The sequence below is a fragment of the Pelodiscus sinensis genome, chromosome 1 (assembly GCF_049634645.1).
Source record: "Pelodiscus sinensis isolate JC-2024 chromosome 1, ASM4963464v1, whole genome shotgun sequence".
Lineage (NCBI taxonomy): Eukaryota > Metazoa > Chordata > Testudines > Trionychidae > Pelodiscus > Pelodiscus sinensis.
In genome coordinates, this window is record NC_134711.1 from 201,807,181 (window position 1) to 201,827,956 (window position 20,776).

Sequence of the window (20,776 nt, forward strand, 5' to 3'; positions counted from 1 at the left end):
ACTATATCATGTTATATCATGACCATTAATGTTACACTATAAGCAAAGGTAGTAAGACATACTTATTTTCACACTTCATTGCTTTATTTAATCCTTTGTATTAAACATTGGGCCTGATTGTTACAGCAAGCGTGATGCGCTTTTTCTGCTCAAGTTCAAGTTGCCTGGAGTGGTAGCATTTTAAAAAGATTCAGTTTCAGCACAAGTCCACATCAAAAAGGAGAAACAAAAGGTGCTGGAAATCTTTTAAAACCTATTTAGTGTTTGTGTTATGTTAAAATGATAGACCCTTGCCCTCTTTAAGAGACTACGACCAAAGGTTGAAAACTGTAAAGGAAAATTATCCTGCTGAACCTGGGGGGAACTAGCATTTTGTTCAATGCAACAAATGAACATGTGCCAAAGAGTTACATTCAAGAGCACAATCATCATTTAGTTACAGGCAATTAACAACAGTCCTCCAGCAGAACAAGAACGGGTCTACTTTAGGGGAAAACCCATTGATTACTGCTACAGTAGTAGATTGGTTTCTGAATAAATTGCTTCAATTTAAAATGAGATCTGCTACAAGCATTTTGACCAATGGCTACATTTTTTCTCTCTTTATCATGATGGTTTGGCCAAGCAATCCAGTGAAAGAAACAGCTAATTAAAATAAAGTACATGCCCTCTCTAAACATACAGAATGATATGGCTGGTAATAAATGCATTCATGTTACACTAAGCCTACTATAATTATCAGGTGCACTTCTGAAATTAATCTTTGATCTACACCTGACTTTAACTTCCTCAGCAGTATCACAGAGGTCATTTAATATATACTGTATTTATTTATTTATGGCATTTGTACCAAGGAGTAAATCAAAGGAAAGATACTCTCTGAAATTCATGCCTCACCTGGCTTCCTTTTAAGACTAGTTCTTACTCTATATAGATGGAGCTACCAAGTACAAATTATGCTTCAAATATTCTTTCTTGTGGGGAATGGCTAGAAGTGGAAAGGGCTAAAAGAATGTACTGCCCATTTATGGAAAAACTTAAAAGCCCACTTCTTCAAATGAGTTGTGCCCACAAAAGCTCATGATACCATCTACATGTTTTGTTAGCCTTTAAGGTGCTATTAGACTATATACTGTTTTTTAAGTTTTTCCTGTTACAGACTAACTCGGCTACCCCTCTGAAGCTTTTACCCATTTAAAGGACAGGATAGACTCTAAAACTGGGAAAGTCTCGGGTGTATTCAAGGAGGCACTGCCCTACCCTAAGCCCAGGTTATATAAAACAAAAAAAGGAAGCTAAGCAAGGGAAAGGGAGGTAGAATCCAGGCAGGTTAAAGCAGGTCATAGTCTCTCTTAAGCTCTAATCAGACCTGGGGACCTGGTATTATGGACATTACATTTGGGAGCTGTGAATCCAGGTCCTGAGGGGAGAATCTAAATTATTTATTTTAATTGCTTCTGTCCTAAGTCTTATTCAGATGGGGTAATTTGTTAATGTGTGTTGGCTTCTCTATTCCACAGGCTATTAAAACAAAGCTGGGGAAATTGAGGTGGAGAACATCTACTGCACTGTATCAAATCATAAGAACAGCCATACTGGGTCAGACCAAAGGTCCATCTAGTTCAGTACCCTGTCTTCCAACATGGCCAATGCTGAGTGCCCCAGAGGGAATGAATAGAACAGTTAAACATTCAATCATTCATCTCCCATCCCTCATTCCCAGCTTCTGGCAAACAGAGGCTAAGAACACCATTCCTGATCATCCTGGCTAATAGCCATTGATGAACCTATCCTCCAGGAATTCATCTAGTTCTTTTTTAACCCTGTTATAGTCTTAGCTTTCATAATATCATCTGTCAAGGAGTTACTCAGGTTGACTGTGCAATGTGTGAAAAAAAACACTTACCTTTCTTGGTTTTGTATTAAACCTGCTGCCTATTAATTTTGTTTGGTGACCTCTCTTCTGTTATGTGAAGGGGTAAATAAAATTTCCTTATTCAATGTTTCCACAGAATTCATGATTTTATAGATCTCTATCATATTCCCCTTTAGGCAACTCTTTTCCAAGCTCAAAAGTAGCAGTCTGATTGACTTCTCCTTATATGACAGCCATTGCAAAGTCCTAATAATTTCTGTTGTCCTTTTCTGAATCTTTTCCAACTCCAATATATCTTTTTTGAGAAGTGGTGACCAGATCTTCATTTAGTGTTCAGGATGTGGGCATACCGTGTTCATTCACATACCTCACAATTTTGTTCTTTACAGTAGTTTCAGCCAGTTTGCCTGGTACTAAAGTTAGGCGTACTAGCTTGTAATTGCCAATCATTGCTGGGATCCTTCTTAAAAATTGGTGTCACTGGTTTAAATGGTAGGTTGCAAAATACAGTAAGTAATTCAGCAATTTCACATCTGAGTCCTGGAATACCATATAGTTCTGGTGATTTATTCATGTTTAGTTTATTAGTTTGCTCTAACAACATCTCAATTTAGGACAGTTCCTCAGATTTGTCACCTAGAAAGAAGGCTCAGACCAAAAAGGAAACACGAGGACTCTCAACACCTTTGCAATGGAGAGGGGCTTTTATAACTATGTAATTACAGAACTACGTCAGGCCCCAATCTTGCAATGACTTACACAGATATCTTAACTTTAAAAGGTGTGAAAAATCTCACCAAAATCAGTGGGACTACTCAGATTCTCTCAGCCTAAGCATGTATATAATTTTCTTCAGCACTGGGGGTGCAATGTACTTCTGTAATTTCTACATGATTCTGGTTATCTTGGACAATCAACATATGAACAGGTTAACATATACCAACAAATGTGTGGGCTAAGAATTCTTATATGAAACTGAAGAAAAAATAATATGATTTTGAAGGGAATTACTTGAATATATTGACTAAAATTCATAACTTTTGTGCTGTAGGATAAAGCACAAGCTGGACAAAAATAGTTTTGGCAGCTGAAGTAAATAGAAACTCATCTAACAAAAATGAATTTGGAGTAGAAAATAAATGTTTCCTATAATATAAGAAGGCTGGCTAACAGAGGAATATTTCCTTGGGTCATATGACAGATGCTCCTAATGAACACAGGCAGTGTTTAGGATGGCAGAGAGAGTGCCACATACATAAAGATTAAGACTGAGTGAAGAAATGTACATTTTTCTTTAAAGATATTTATGAGGACTGCACAATAATTCATAATTTAAATATATGCCATATGGTAGTATATATTTACACAGTATGTGAGTATGTAAATAAATTGTTTTGGATCTATCCTTTCATTTTTATTATTTCTATATATCAATAAAATCTACTTTTATTTAAGACAACTGGAATAAGTTCATAGATACTTGCTACCTCTGGATAATCACTGGTGGGAACCCTAGGATATGTCCACAATGCAATAAAAAGTGTGTTGGAAGCATGCATAAAACAAACCCAAGCTAGCTAGTTCAAACAACAATAGGAGGATGGGTGGCAAAATGGGCTGTATGAGCTCTCCAAGGGCCCTTGTATGTATTCAGTTGGCTAGATGGGTGGCAAAATGGGCTGTATGAGCTCTCCAAGGACCCTTGTATGTATTCAATTGGCTAGCCTGTGCTGTTACTATGCCTTCATTTACATTATTCCAGCTAAAAAAACTTTGAAAATAATGAATGATCCTGTAGCACCTGAGGGTATGCCTACACTACCACCCTAGTTCGAACTAGGGTGGTTAATGTAGTCAATCAAAGTTGCAAATGAAGCCTGGGATTTAAATATCCCGGGCTTCATTTGCATCTTGCTGGGTGCCACCATTTTTAAATCCCTGTTAGTGTGGACTCCGTGCCTGCGTTCCACGAGGAGTAATGGTAGTTCGAATTAGCCTAATTCGAACTACCTACTCCGTGCCGCGTGTAGCCGCGGGCACAGAGTCCAAACTACCGGGGATTTAAAAATGGCGGCGCACGGCAAGATGCAAATGAAGCCCGGGATATTTAAATCCTGTGCTTCATTTGCAACTTCTATTGACTACATTAACCACCCTAGTTCAAACTAGGGTGGTAGAGTAGACATACCCTTAGAGACTAATCAAAAAAATATAAATAGCATCATGGACATAATCCATTTCTTCAGATGACAAATATGGATCAAGGAGTCTAGGGGTACAAATATATAGCAGAAAAAGAGGGGAAAGGAGAAGGAACCCCCCATCAATTAAAGTGTCAGTGGTGTCTCGAAGGTACACCGATAGCATAATGTCTGAAGAGAGAGTCAACATAACCAGATAACCTGCTGTAAGTATGCCAATGCCTGAGATGGTGGGACAGCTGGGATTTCCAGGTTTGTAGATCTTGGGTGGCAGATACAAAGTTATTTCAGAAACCAGCTACAGAGAGAGTCTATGGAACTGGCCTTCATATGAAAATTTGACACATTCACCCAAGGACTGAACAAAGACAAGTCTTGGATGGGCAGTTATATTCAACACCCAAATTACATAAAAAGCTAAGTATCAGCCACTTACAAGCCTCTCTATTAGCCTCATTTAGCAAGGACACTTTCATTGATAAGTTTTTACCCCCCCTCCTCTTCCCTCTTTTTCTCCTATTTATTTGTACCTCTAGACCCCTTGCTCCATATTTGTCATCTGAAGAAGTGGGTAGTGCCCATGAAAGCTCGTGATACCATCTACATTTTTTGGTTAGTCTCTAAGGTGCTACAGGACCATTAATTGTTTTTGCAGTATTTTTTTTGTTATAGATTAATATGGATACACTTCTGAGATTATTCTACCTAGCTAGGTCAAATCTAGTTCAGGTATGTCTGCACATACTGCAGTCACATCTCCAGTCAAGTGCAGACATACACATAGGGTACGTCTAGACTACATGGCTCTGTTGATGGAGCCATGTAGAGGAGACAGGACGACAAAGGGAAACGAAGCTTTGATTTAAATAATTGCCATTTCGTTTAAATCAAAATGGACGCCATGCTGTGCTGAACAGTTGTTTGTCGGCACAGCGTGGCAGTCTAGACAGGGATCTACTGACCCCAGAAACCTTTGTCAACAGATCCTGTAAGTCTCATTTCACAGGTGCTTAACCCCTCTCCTACCCGAATGTTAAAAACATCACCTCAGCAAACAGTGCTTTGTCAGCAGGAGTGCTGTACTGCCAACAAAGCAAACACTGCTTGTCCGGAGTGGAAATTTTTTGTCAGCAAATCTGCCAACAAACAGCGTTTACGTTGCTCACCTTTTAGTGACATGTCTGTGGTGCTGAAAACTGGGCTGTGCAGACAAAGCCTGAGTAACCTGAAAGTGATTTATCTGAGTTACAGTTTATGCTTTTAATTTGTATAACCATTGATAGAAATCAATTGTTTCTTCATTCACTAGAAAATAATCATTTTTAAGGAATTTAAAGAACTTTTCTATTCTCGCTCTCTCTGTGCAAATCAAAGACATTGCGTTTATATGAATTTTTACAGCACTTGACATACTGCAGCTCTGATTCTGCTGGATCTCACAGTAGTAACATCATATATCTTTGGAGATAGAGTTTTAATTTCTCCTAAGAAATGAAGGATACCTAGTCACAGCAGGAGAGTAATTATACTAACTGCTTCCCATAAAATGTTAGCTCAGGAAAATGGCAAGATTGAAAAAAAATGTAGAGGTTGCAAAAGAATGAAATGTACAATGTCTAAATGAGGAACACCACATTTTAAAGATATTTCATATTTAAAATTGAAAAGAAATCCATCCTGATACAGAATTGCATTAGTCTCTGTTTAACCCATCTCTCAAACAAGAACATTCTTAATCACATTAACCCTTCCTAATTAGGAATACTTCATGGAGCTATAGAAATTAGAGAGTCTACTCAATTACTTCAAGATCTTCCAGAAGAAAAATGAGCATAAGAAAGAAAGGGAAGTGATAAACTGTGGGAGGAAATGGAATACCAAGAATGTAAAACCATACAGCATAGAGTTTACATTCATTTCTAAGACTAATATTAAGCAATAATTAAACTCTACAAAGTTTATAGGACCAACCCATGAAATTTCCTTCCTTGTCCCTAAAGTTTAGATGTGAGCTTATATGGGTCTTCTATAATTAGAGGAGATTAGCAGGCAAAACTGCTAATTGAAACAGTTGGAAAAAAATCTGATATACTTCCCAATTGGCAAGACAGAACTGACAGAGACCAGGGATCTGAGTCAATGTTTAGTATTCTTACTAAGGTGTTTTGTGGAGGTCCCATACTGCTGCCTTCTGGTAAAGAAAAAAGGCCAAGAGCGAGGATTATGAAGCCAGGGTATAGTGTGTCCTGGATTATATATTCAGTCTCAAAATGTATACTGATTAGATCTGAGACTGTGTATAATAATGGCAGCAAACATTTTTTGGGGGAGGAATCAGGGAGAACATCACATTTATGCTTTTGGCTGTATATAAACTTCATCTAAAGTAACTGAGAATCGCACTTCAAACTTTTAGAACTGTCCAACAAACAAAGATGATTGAGTCATTTTAGTTGATCCTAGATTTTTTTCTACAATCATTTTCTGCTTAAGAAAAGAGTTGATAATGATTTCTATTCCATTTCTCAGACAGAATGGAACTTGGAAACAGCTTTTTTTTTTTTTTTTTTTTTAACCATATAAACAGATTCTTATATAAAAAAAGACACACAAGTTTAAGGCATTAGCAAATATAGTGGTTCAAAGTTTTATTATAATGGGGTTTGTTTCTATTGGGAACTTACATTTTTGCCTAATTGTTGAAGTCATTAGGAACAATTAACAGACATCCTAGTGTAGAAACCTGTTAGTAACATATCTCATGTGATGAGCTCCCATTTAAAATCTTAGAAGTCTTATAGAATTTCAGTACATTATGGCAGAGGGAACTATTAGACTTGCAGTTTGTTTGCAGAAGGTTACAAAAGAAGTTGTTGCTTCTTCTCTCACTTAAATCTGAACAGTCAATCATGATTATCACTGTGGAATATAGGCCATAATCTAATCCTAATGACTAAGAATACTCTTGAGATCAGCAATTTGGCTTACTTGAGCTCTTTACTCATGAACAGCATTATATTGGCATGCCAGTGATGCTACCATTAAAACTCTGTCAACAGAGCTGCTAAGCTGAAGCACTAAACTTACAGGATACTGGAATCTTCTGGTGAATTTGCTTTATAAATACTGCAAACTAAATTAAAATAAACAAAGTAAACAAAATGTTTTGAATCAGATACAAGTCCACACAAGATAAATCCTGAATTAAGCTTACCTATGCTTCTTCATCCTGAATTAAGCTTACCTATGCTTCATTTTCGCCATCGGGGCATTTTTGCGCAAAACAGTTCTTCCCTGTCTACATCGGCCCTCTTGCGCAAGTATTCTTGCACAAAAGGGCTTTTCCCCGAGCGGGAGCATGAAAGTATTTGCACAAGAAGCACTGATTTTGTACATTACAAAGTCAGTGCTCTTGTGCAAATTCAAGCGGCCAGTGTAGACAGCTGGCAAGTTTTTGTGCAAAAGCGGCTGCTTTTGCTCAAAATCTTGCCAGTCTAGATGCATCCGAGGAGAATGGGTAACCACTGATCCATAGGTACATAAGGTATGTTCTCAGATACAGATATTTGCCCTGGTGTAGCCAGACAATAGAAGAGAACTAGCAGAAACCTTTTCTTCTCTAGTCTGTCTGTCACCAGCTGCCAGTGAAGAATGGGGGAGTCAGTGGGCCCTGCACCCCCATCCACAGTCAGATGTGACTCTCAGCCAGCAGATGGAACAGAAGGTTTATTAGTCAACAAGGATACAGCATAGAACAGACCTATTAGCATAGTAAGTCAAAGCAGCCAGTTCAATCCCTCTTCGGGAGAAGGTGCTCTAAGCCAGGAACCTGACTCTCCCCCTGCACCTCTAGCCAGCCGAGACTGACTTACCTGCAACTTGTGGTCCCCCGGCCCCCATCCAGGCTCTTCCTATGGCCTTTGTCCTGCTTCTCAGTTAAAAAATGTCACATGGCTGCACTCCATCCTGGGCTCAGGTTACAAAGGCTATAGGCCACTGTGTACATGCAGGAGGATGGGGCAGCCCCCCTCTGTGGGAGTCAGAAATTCCCATCATCTTCTAGATCCCAGGTGAGCAATTAAACAGCAGTGATTCACCATGGTTAGCCCCTGGCAGGCTGCTGCTGCTAAATTTACCTGCGCCTCCACAGATATGGATGGATTGCCACTCCCATTGGCTGTGGATTACTGTTCCCGGCCAATGGGAGCTGTGGGAAGTGGCAAAGACCAGGACACTGTTTCCTGCAGTTCCCCTTGGCTAGCAATGGCAATCTGCATCCAATGGGAGCTGCAATCACCCGTACCTGCAGAGGTGAAGGTAGATAGAGCAGCAGCAGTAGCCCTCCTGGGGCTAACCCTGGCAAAGCAGATCCAACCTATGGGCTGGTATTTGTCCACCTCTAATTTAGTTATTGATACAGTGACCAAGGAAAGTGATGCACATGCTTGGGGCTACTATAAGAGTAGAAATCACCTGCAACACAACAAGATGAATGAAATCCCCTAGTGTGTCACACCAGCGCAGAAGATTTTACTGACAAACAGTACTTCAAAACACAAATAGCAAACACAGACATGGGACATTTTTTTTATTATTTGTTGTTAAATGAAGAACAGGGAAAAAGTGAAGAAACGGAAGAAGAAAACATGGAAAGAAAAGTAAAATGGCATCTGTTTCTCTCTACCAGGAATCAATCACAGGTTTCTAAAAAGTTAGATCAAAACTTTTCATCTTTGTCTGAGGTCCCTTCTCTGAAACATTACCTTCTGTGTAGCTGCCAGGTCAGCCAAGACAATGACCCAAGTTTTAATCCCTTGAGGCAGTCTGCTGTTCCACCTAAGCCATTAGATTCAATTGGTTATAAGCACTGGTCTAGAGAATCAAACTTTCATTGAGTTGGAGAGCTTCCAAGATGCTGGGATGTATCCCAAAACACAATTCTGGGAACTAATTTTTAAGGAGGTGAACATTATCATATTCAGTTCTTTGAGCCAAAAGGGTTGTATCTTGGGACAATGCCAAAACACATGAATCAGTGCAGCTGTGGGAAACCCACAACTCCAGCAGCTGTTTATAACGGCAAAGCTCATGCACTGTAACCTGTGTGGGGACCAATGTGAATGAAGTAATTTTCTGCTCGATCAGCCTTAATAGTAGATCAATAGTAGAGTTTTTAATGTTTTGCAAGGCACTTTCCTATTGGCTAGGGTTCACAGTTATATTCAAACTTTTATTCTAGGGCTGGCAAGCGCAATCTAAATTAAGCAGGATCTTTTGGGTCAGGAAGTTTTAACATACTATAGAGCTGGTTGGCGAACCTATTGAAACTGCCTATATCAGTAAAAATCCTTCAGCCTCTGCTGTTCCCAGTATATCAAAACCAAATATGTCTTTCAAGGGATGCATAAGCTGCAGGTAATATCATGCAGCTGGAGTACGTAGGTAGGATTGTTGTTGAAGTGCTTAAAGAGAGAAACTGATCGTCTGAGATCAATTGACAGACCCAGATTATCCCTTTATCTATCTACCCTCTCCATGTTAGTGTCTTCTTGTCAATTGTGAACAATGGGTTGCCCCAGATTAAAGCATTAATGTGAGAGAAGGGATGGAATTTAAATTTTCTAGCAAAGTGACCCATGTTTTACAGCCAGTGCTATAGGGGATATTTTATGATGAAAAAGGCCGTATGCTGACTCCAATATTCCTGCCAATGGGAATGAGTGGACCAACTGTTTTTTCACCAGCAGTCAGGGAGAGATCAGCTTTGTTATGTATAGAGCCATAAGAGAGCCTAGATAAGGATAAATAGAAGCCTCCAGATTTTACTGGGAGTTGCAATTTACACAAAGTCATTCTTTACTTTCTCTTATTTTCCCTCCATGAAAAAATTTCCTGAAATAAAATGGAAGAATAGTAACTGACAGTCTCTCAGGATCTACAATATCCAGGAAATCGTATTCATTCTGTTAATTTTGCGTGAAGGCAATCAGTAAGGGTCTGCCCAGATCTCTCACTACCTGGGCTAATATGATTAATATTCATCTAGATTAATTTTGACCAGATTCTCTACCTCATCAGGGATGAGTATCCCTAAACATTTCACTATAGTTGGGCTGCTACCTTAAATTCCTAGAAAACATATTTTGAGGAGACTCATGGGGGTTGGGAGAACAATCTTTCACAGCGGGGATGGCCAAAGATCTCAGTGACTGAAAACACTGTGTGCCAAAGCCATCACATTACTTTGGCTGTTTTCGACGTGCAATGACTCCCAGGTGGCTGCCTCACAGCTCCTTCAACCAAGCTTCAACCTTACTCTAGGCAACAAATTAATCCTGATTTTTACAAAACACTCTCTGAGGTGATTTTGAAATACTATTTATTGATCTACTTAGGGTGATCTTGGTCTGAAGCCTGTGATCCCAGTTTGTGATCTTTCTACAGGATGAAAACTGCCTCTAAATTTCAAAGGGAGGACAAATCTAAGAGCTCTTTTTAATATCAAAGGGAATGAAGGATTTCCTCTTTGGATGATGAATGAGCAGATGTTTGGAAGAGCTAGTGCCTAATAAAGGTGGAAAACCTTAGTGAAAAAGTTCAGTAGGAGAAATATGAAGGACTATCTGGTGTTGGTGAAAAATGCCATAGGAAGAAAAAATGGCAACCAATTTTATCCATTTGCTGAGTAAATCTCTCATGCACAAACCTGGAAAGAATACAAATCTCTACCCAAAGGTGTAGTTTGAGGGGAATATAAAATATCCTTATCTTCTGGAAGAAAGAGAGAATTTATCTCACCTACAAGACCTTTTCTATCTTCTCCATAAGATGATCTAAGAGGGCCTCAATTTCTCTCATGGTTTGTTACTCAGAAGGTTTACAAGTTTAATTCTTCCATTAGTGGCTAGCGCCGTATTTATGCAATACACAGAGATAAATTACATGATCAGTCTCATTCCTTTGCTTTGAAGAAACAGAAGGATGTGCCCACACTAAGCTTCTATTTGCCTTCTGACTTCTTCAGGAAGTCCATTTAATTTTTAAGCAACTTCTGCAAATACCTTACTTTTGCAAATAATCCTATGGCACAACCAAGATTGACAGAGATGAGTAGAATCAGAGTGAAGCAGTGGTTCCTGGGACAGGAGAAAATGATTATAAGATTTTAATCCCGGTCTCTGATCTCCAGATTTTTGTCTTGAAGGTGCATATTTTCTCACTCTGTAAATATCATCTGCTCTGAGAGGCCAGATCATATGGAGTGGCCTTAATGAGCTCTAGTTTAGCTTTCACGCCCAAAGATAACCACTTTTTAAAAACATCTATAATGACATTCTAATGGCTTTCTTTCTGTTCTGCAGTGAAGGAGAGCTGATGAGCCAGTCCCATCAGGGAATTAATGAAACTCCCTCCTACCTTACTGCAGTCATAGTAACCTGCACTTAGGTAAATGTTCTTGGAAGTGAAGCTAGTTGAAAGGGCAGGGTAGGGAACTGAAATTCATTCTGATGGATACAAATTACAGCGAGTAGTATTTGGGGATAAAGCTGATTGAGACTGGCTGATGCCAAATTATTTTTTAGGTTCACTGGTATTAACACTTTTTTCTTATCAGCATCAGTATAATGTCCAGAGTTTGAACAAAAGGTTATACACCACAAATATCTTATTTAATATATGCCTGCTTAAAGAGTCATGCAACATTACTTTTTCAACTAAGATAAGACTGCCTGTGTTTTACCTGAAAGCTTTATGCAATGTTGGTCTGTGTTATTTGACACTGAAGGCCAGATGATTGATTTTTTCTGAATGATATTGGAAGTTCAACACATATCTTATCCACCTAATTTACTGCCTTCCAGGCTAAGTATGATCTGGTGATATTAGGACTGAGAGCTGGTAGATCTGATACATTGCTGTCCCAGTGGATGTCACATGCAAGTAAGGTATTCACATCACGGCTGCAGATATGAACTTCATGTAAAATATGGAAGTTCAGTTCAGGAAAGCCGATCTGTTTGACATCTTTCTGTTGATCTAGCTTCTGTCCCATACCATCTGAATTTTCTCATCAAGACAACAATACAGTTGGTCCCTGAGTTGCGAACGGTCGACTTACGACCATTCGCAGTTACAACCAAAAGTGTAGTAAATGGCGGACCCCAAGTTACGAACGCGATCCGTGTTTACAAACAGCACGGTCATGTGTAACTCAATGGGGTCTGACTTACGAACAAACCGAGTTACGACCAATTACTTGGTCCGTAACCGGTTCGTAAGTCAGAGACAGGCGATAGTCCATGGATGGATGACTGATCTAGGAGCTATGATGTACAGAAAACATGAGATCCTTTCTCCATCCTTCAGATGCTAGCTGGCCCTTCTCAAGCTTCAGCATTGTGGAGGCAGCTGTACAGAAGTCTTTATACAGAGCACCAACTCCTTTTGCTCTTCTTTGATTTTACCATTGGAAAAGTCAGTCAAACATTGAACTTTTTGTTCTGAAAATGCTATTTTTGAAAAAAAAAAAAAACATTTTCCAATGAGAAAATCTTTCATTTGAAATGTTTTGACCAGGCCTAGATTATAAAAGCAGCATACCAGCTGTTTGCCATCTGAAAGCGCTTATAAGAAAGAAATGTATAGGCTTTATAGTATGTAAAAATGTTGCACATTACCTAGGTAATAAGTATTGTGGGTTTTTTGTAGAGTCATTTATGCAGGTGACAAACAAGCATGCTGACATGATGGCAGCAGTGGAGTAAGATGCAAGAATGCAGGGGGAAAAGAGGGATAGGCTAAGACAACATGCTTACAAGTTGCAACAAATACATTTGTCATCTGCTATAACAAAGTGGAAAATAGCAGAGCCCTATGTCTGCCCCTGGCATAGAAACCGGTATGTTAGTTTATATGTTTTGTCTTTTAATCATACACAGTAAAAAATATGATATGGTGAAATATTTGATCACATTCTTTATAGTGTGTTCAGTGGCACTGTGCAATTAAAGGCTACGCTGTAATTCCAAGCTACCATGTAATTTAACATCAACATGGGAGATTTAGTCTATGACAAAAAATAGTCTCATTTTTGCAGGAGATACCCACTATTCAAGGATATTCTCTGTCTCTCTTTTGTCTAACATTATATTACTTATTAGATTGGTAAATTGTTGTATGTTTCCTTGAAATTAATCCCCATGAAAAATATAAAACTGCAGTGTGTGATTCATACATTATATAATATAAAATAGTCTGCCAGTAATTAGTTTGTGCTTGGTTGTCTATCAATATTCATTTCTGGAGGGTTCCAAAATCTAGTTGAACTTGTACCAGTTTTACAAATGATAAATGACAGCTACCATTGATAACTTAAAATCAAGAGGAGGTACCCGAGAAACAGAATTCTCTTCCCTTGGATAAAAAGAAAACAACATGATTGAACAATAGTAAAACAAAGAGTTTTTGTCTAGTAGAGTGCAGAAGGGAAGTGAGGCTTACTATGGTTCTCTTCATATCCCTTCCACTACTGATTCCCTTTGTTAACTTAGGCAAGACATGTAGGAGCAGATTTTTAAAGGTATTGAGGGATTGCTGCACTCAGCATTATAACGTCTAACTGATCCTAACTCCCAAAGTTGGCAGAGAAAGTTCTAGAATGCTGGAACTTTGGGATCCAACTCCTGAGCTCAGTTATTCTTACTGTAATGTACCTTAAATGGACTCTGACTATACTGTACTTTATTTGCAGAGCAAATTTACCATTTTCAATGTCCCTGAGCACTTATTAAGCTTAAGATATTGAGATCAGCCTTCACTGAATGAAAGGTGTTTAGAATTAAATAGCCCTAATGATAATATAATAACGAAACACTATAGTTAGAGTTACCAGAGGGGCAGTTGTTTTAAATCAATGATTACTTAGAGTTGATACAGATGGGAAAGGTCTTTGTTTAACAAGGAGGCTGTACATTTTTACTTTCTTTTTGAACAGTAACAATGCACTGTATATAGTTTACGAAGTTTTAAGCCATTACTTATATATCTAATGAGCATTCCAGATTCTGAATTTTACTTGTTTATAAAAGCAAGCTGCAAAACAAAAAATGCCCCAAAATTAATACTTAAAAATTATAATATCCCTGAAGATGTCTTTTAATGTTTGGAAAGCAAATTTCCCTGATCTATTGCTAGCTACCAACTGTTCCAAATAATCAGAAAATAATAAATACACATTCCTAGCAGAGACTAAATGTGGGTCTAAACAAGAAACCTAAAACAGAATGTTGCCATGGTGATTTACAGAAAACCAAGCAAGCTGTGCAAACCTTGTCCTGCTAGGAGACCTGAGAGACTAGCTAGAATTTTTATCTGTCACAGTTAATTTCTCATTTTACTGAAACAGTTGTCAAAGAGCAATGTACATAGAATGCTCATAATAGATACCTTTCACATTTTATAGACACACTAGTGTCATTTTGCAAATGAATATGTCAGATTCATAGCAATTTTTTTAAAAAATATGCTATTTCTAGCTTTCTGAATATTTTTTCATATGCATGATCACAAGGTGATATCCTATGGTATGTTCGCTATACTGATAGGTCCTTGAAGAGATGTAGGAGGAACAGCGTGAATATGCAAAGTTTAATTCATGCACATTGCCAGATTAAAAGATTGTCTGTGGCAGAACGCCTACATGGGTAGGTTCTGTATAGCATTACTACAATTGCTGGTATGGAAAAGTAACAGAAAAGGAGAGAATAATAAAAAAGACCTATTAATATCAATTAATCATTGGTTTTAAACTCACCCAAAAATTAACATTATTTATGCTAGATTATTTATATATTAATTGTACTACTAAATGATAAACTATGGTCTTTTAGTGTTTACTGAACTGATCTCATGTCATGAGTTCATATACAGTAATTCCTCATTTAACATGTGCCCACTTAACACGTTTTCGTGATAGCATGATTTTTTTTTGGCAACATTTTTCGAACACCACAACCCATCCCCTCAATAACACGATTTCCCCTACCAGCCGGCAGTTGTGGGGGGCTTCCCCTGTCTCCCTGCAAAATGGCAGAGGATCGCTGCTCACTGCGCCATTCCCCGGTGACCCCCTCTGGCCGGATGCTTTGCTCCCTCTCCTCTGCCCCCCATTTACAGCCAGCAGCTGGATTTCCCCAGCTGACCAGTACCCGGCAGCTGTGCAGGACTTCCCCTACCTCCTTGCAAAGCGGCAGAGGTTCACTGCTCGCCACGCTGTTCCCTGGTGACCCTCTCTGGCTGGATGCTTCACTCCCTCTTTTCCGCCCCCCGATTGCAGCCAGCAGCTGGGTTTCCCCAGCTGGCTGGTCACCGGCAGCTGTGCGGGGCTTCCCCTGTCTCCTTACAAAGTGGCGGAGGTTTGCTGCTCACTGCACCGTTCCCCAGCCATTCCCCTCTGAGGATGCTTCGCTACCTCTCCTCCACCCCCTCCCCCCCATTTATAGCTGGTGGCTGGATTTCCCCAGTTGACCAGTCATCGGCAACTGCACGGGGCTTCCCCTGCCTCTTTAGAAAGTGGCAGAGGTTTGCCGCTCACCACACTGTTCCCCGACAACCCCTCCTCACTGGACACAAGGCATCCAGCCAGAGGGGGTCACCGGGGAATGGTGCGGTGAGCGACGAACCTCTGCTGTTTTGCAGGGAGGCAGGGGAAGTCCCGCACAGCTGCCGGCGACCGGCAAGCTGGGGAAACCTGATTGTTGGCTGCAAGCCTCCTCCCCTGTCCTTCCTTCCCTTCTCCAGAGCCAAACATCTCCCCTCCCTGCTATAACCCAGTCCCTTTGCTCCCCCAACCTTATGTCCCGGTCCCTGCTGCTAACAAGTGCAGGCTGGAGTTGCGAGTGCCCGTGCGCTTGAAACACGACCCCCACCTTTTCCATTATTTTCAATGGGAAAATTGACCCCGCATAACATGTTTTCACTTAGCACGATCATTTTCTGAAATGTATCTACTATGTTAAGTGAGGAATTACTGTACCTCTGAACAGCAGATACCAGCCTACCTGCTGATCTATTACTAAACTTCAAAGATGAACAAGCTGGTTTAGACTAATTTCCCAGGTCAATACTTGCAAGGATAAATGGCAAAACACCTATTGAATAAATGCCAAGCCAAACAGATCATTTGATTATCTTCACATTCTTATCTTTTACTATTCCTTAGTGCAGTAGAATATCCATAAAGTATTATTGTCTTCTTATTTTGGGATGATGGGAAATGAACGTTAAAAGTTATTATTTATTATAGTTTCCCTTGTGGTCCTGTTTGGGATTTAGCCACATTTCTCACGTGACAAGAGTAAAACTGAAGAAACTGGTGCCTTAATGTAAAAAGATATCTGAAAAAAAGTGAGAAACTGGTCCTTTAAAAATGGGATAATAATAGTACAATAAATAATGGACATTGGGATTTTGATGGCGTATGGAGATCATCAGGAATAGCACAGGTCAAAGTGGAATGTACTACGGGAGGCAAAATGCGAAAGTGGACTGAGAGCCTTATTTTTAGTAACCTGCTTTCTTCTTCATCCTAATGACATGGGTGGGAAACTACTGTGGCCATTAATTAAGCTCAAAGCACCTGATATCAGTGGATAGTGAAAACAGGAAGACCTTTAAAGTTTGTCTCTCAACATTCCCCCTCAAAGACCATTGGATTAAAGACAGAACTAAAATCTCTGCAAAAAGAGGTGTCTCAGAAAAGGCAGTAACCTTCCTAGTGGGAGATTTATGTACTATTTTTCATGAGAGGCAGAACCTATTATCCATGACTTTTCTAATATTTGGACTTACTTCTTACAGAAAATTATTGAAGTTTTATTGCCAGTAATTCTACTAAACTGTTATCAGTTCCCACACCCATGAGCTGTTAAATATATCCTGTATACAGACATTATTAAAAAGTGTTATTTCAGTGTATTTCTTCTGGTGACAATCACAGCTGACAGCGGGCTTCCATGGTTTACATCAAAGACCTTCACAGATGCAAGGAAGCAAACAATCAACTATTGCTATTCAGTATGTCAGACTTATAAAGCGAAGGATATCCTCAGAAAGTTTACAAATGCAACATCATTAAAATGTACAGTAGCTATATTAAAAAATTATAGACTTACCCCTCTTATGTAGAAGAATGCTGGCATGTCTGCGTCCATTTCCATTTTCAACATAACATGAGTAATTTCCCAGGTCCCCCTCTTCCACAGAGTCAAGAATTAATGAGATAGAAACTTCCTGTTCTCCAAGATGTTCCTTAATAACTCTATAAAAATGAATAATATTCTGTTTGTACCATGTCAAAGCATTAGATAATCATGATACAATGTTACTAACAAGTCACAGCACTCTGCATCAAACCATAGCCAAATTTGAAGCCAATCTTAATTAGATTATATTATGCTCTTTTCTTCCTCATTCCTAATGAGGAGGTTTGGTTTTGTAGATGTTAATGAGAGCTGCAGTTAATTGTCTTCCTTAAGCAGCATGATGCACACACTGATAATATATTGTGAGCTTAGAAGGAGACCTTGATGAGAAGTTTGCATGCTGTTTAAAAGCAGGATATAATCTCTTAAAATGATGGGATATGATGTAAGTCTGGAGAGGTTCCAAATGGCTAAATCCAGGTCAAGAGTGATGCTAGCTGTAAGGCCCAAGCTCTGCTTTTGTACAAAGGCACTCTTCTGAGATTCTTTGCAATTTCAATAGGAAGCAACATGACCATTTTTATAGTAAGAAAACTCATTACTTTGTTTTACTGAACAGTTATAAAGCAGCAGTAAAAGCTGGAAGAGTTAATGTTCCATCAGTTAATGCCATTTCAAGTGGATGTTAAAAGTGAGCACCTCCTGGGCACTTTGGATACCACCTGTCTACCCTTTGTACTCACTGTCCCCATACTAGCTTCAGAATTGTTTTTTTAAAAAACCCAATCAAGCAAGCAGGAAATTGCTTCAAATTCTCATCACCTCCACTATCCACATGGCCAAAGAAAATAGAAAACACTCTTCAGGGTCCTCCCTGAATAAACACAAAATAAGTGAGCTGTGAAGAGGGTTATCACCTCTTGAAAACTTTTAAAGCCCCAAGTCTCTGGATGAAAGGTGATGGGGGAGCTTTAAATAAGATATACAGCATAGTACAATTCTATGTAATCTGGTGTATTGGACTAGGGCTCTGTGGAATGCATTTGCTGAAGTGGTTTTTACCCATGAAAGTTTATTCCCAAATAAATCTGTTAATCTTTAAAATGCCACAGGAGTCTTGATTGAATAATCTGGAATATTTACACGGCCCTTAATGTCTTTGATATAAGATTTCCTCTGTTACTTTAGTTTGTCTGAAGATATTCAGTCTTAATTTCAAAATTGGACTACATTAGCAAGGTTATGGAGTAGAAAATCTTTTAGTAACAAATAAAATGTAAATACGCTAACTTTAGTCTGTCATAGGTATTCATTATGGTTAATATAGCTATTGTCTACACTGCATATATAATTCATTAAGAACTCTTTGCTGTCCTGTCATTTTATACAGGTAACTATCTATAACTAAGCAACCAGAGGGAATTAGCAACCAGGGGACCACAAACAGAGGAGTTTGAGAGGGAGAGAATGAAAAAGGCATGAATACTAACTTTGGGATTAGAATTCTGTGTCTGGAGACTGTTTAACCCCTTATTCCCTTTGTCACCCTCATCTAGCCTCAGTCATCCTTGTGATCACCCTCCTCCTGTGTGGTTAACTAGGGGGTAGAGATGACCTAGGAAAGAAGGCCATAAAAGCCAGAGGCTAAGCAACCAGGAGACCACAAACAGAAGAGTTTAAGAGAAAGTTTGCAAGACGGAGTCCTAGTACAATCAGTATCGTTGGGAAGGGTCACATTACCTGTGCCAGGCACTCCTTTCGTTTAGATATTGGTATAGAAAGTACGCTTATTAAGTTTGCAGATGATACCAAGCTGGGAGGGGTTGCGACTAATCTGCAGGATAGGGTCATAATTCAAAATGACGTGGACAAATTGGAGGAATGGTCCGAGGTAAACAGGATGTAGTTTAATAAAGACAAATGCAAAGTGCTCCACTTAGGAAGGAACAATCAGTTTCATACATACAGAATGGGAAGCGACTGTCTGGGAAGGAGTACAGCAGAAGGGGATCTAGGGGTTATAGTGGAACATAGGTTGAATACGAGTCAGTAGTGTGATGCCATTGCAAAGAAAGCAAACATGATTCTGGGATGCATTGACAGGTGCGTTGTGAGCATGACATGAGAGGTCATTCTTCCACTCTACTCTGTGCTTGTTATGCCTCAATTGCAGTATTGTGTTCAGTTCTGGGCACCGCATTTCAAGAAAAATGTGGAGAAATTGAAGAGGGTCCAGAGAAGAGCAATGAGAATGATTAAAGGTCTAGAGAACATGATCTATGAGGGAAGGCTGAAAGAATTAGGTTTGTTTAGTTTAGAAAAGAGAAGATTGAGGGGGGGACATGATAGCAGTTTTCAAATATCTAAAAGGGTGTCATAAGGAGGAGGGAAAAAACGTGTTCATCTTGGCCTCTGGGGATAGAACAAGAAGCAATGGGCTTAAACTGCAGCAAGGGAGGTTTAGGTTGGACATTAGGAAAAAGTTCCTAATTGTCAGGGTAGTCAAACACTGGAATAGATTGCCCAGGGAGGTTGTGGAATCTCCGTCTGTGGAGATATTTAAGAGTAGGTTAGACAAATGTCTATTAGGGATGGTATAGACAGTATTTGGTCCTGCCATGAGGGCAGGGGACTGGACTCGATGACCTCTCAAAGTCCCTTCCAGTCCTAGTATTCTATGATTCTATGATGGGGGCAAGTGATCAAAGCCCACAGATAAGTCATAAACATGGAGACCTAGGAGACAGGTGAGAAATTATGGGAAGCATGGGTTATAATAGCAAAGATAAAAGAGGAACAAGGCAGAACTGGGGGGGGGGGGAAGGGGGCAAAAACAAATCAGTAACTTAGTTGTCTGTATACTAATGTGAGAAGTATGGGAAATAAGCCAGGAGAACTTGAAATGCTACTAAATAAACACAAGTATGACATAGTTGGCATCACAGAGACTTAGTGGGAAGATATGCCTGACTGCAATATTGGTAGAGAAGGGTACAGCCTGCTGAGAAAGGATAGGTGGGGAAGGAGGAGTAGGTGTTGCCTTATATATTAAAAATGTATATTCTTGGGCTAAGGTTGAGATTGACATGAGAAGGATATCCTTGAAAGGATAAAAGGGGTAAAAAAACAAGGATGATGTCATGGTAGGGGGTCTATTATAGACCACCTAACCAGGAAGTGGATGAGGCTTTTTTTTAAACAACTAACAAAATCATCCAAAGCGCAGGATTTTGTGGTGATGGAAGACTTTGACTATCCAGACATCTGTTGGCAAAATAACACAGTCGGGCACAGATTAGCCAACAAGTTCTTGGAATGTATTGGAGACAATTTTTATTTCAGAGATGGAGAAAGGCACTACTGGAGAGGTTGTTCTAGATTTAATTTTAACAAATAGGGAGGAACTGGTTGAGAATTTGAAAGTGGAAGGCAGCTTGGGTAAAAGTGATAATGAATTGATAGAGTTCATGATTCTAAGGAATGTTAGGAGGGAAACA

The 20,776-nt window shown here is 39.4% G+C and overlaps 1 protein-coding gene across 5 annotated transcripts in view; it reads right to left on the reverse strand.

Annotated features, from left to right (window-relative positions):
* IL1RAPL1 (interleukin 1 receptor accessory protein like 1) overlaps window positions 1-20,776 on the reverse strand; it is a 1,160,102-nt gene that overhangs the window by 32,079 nt on the left and 1,107,247 nt on the right. For all 5 annotated transcript variants that reach the window (XM_075913277.1, XM_075913279.1, XM_075913280.1 and 2 more), the window contains one exon: window positions 17,250-17,395. In XM_075913277.1, coding sequence (XP_075769392.1) covers window positions 17,250-17,395 — 146 coding nt within the window. The remainder of the gene's footprint in view (window positions 1-17,249; window positions 17,396-20,776) is intronic.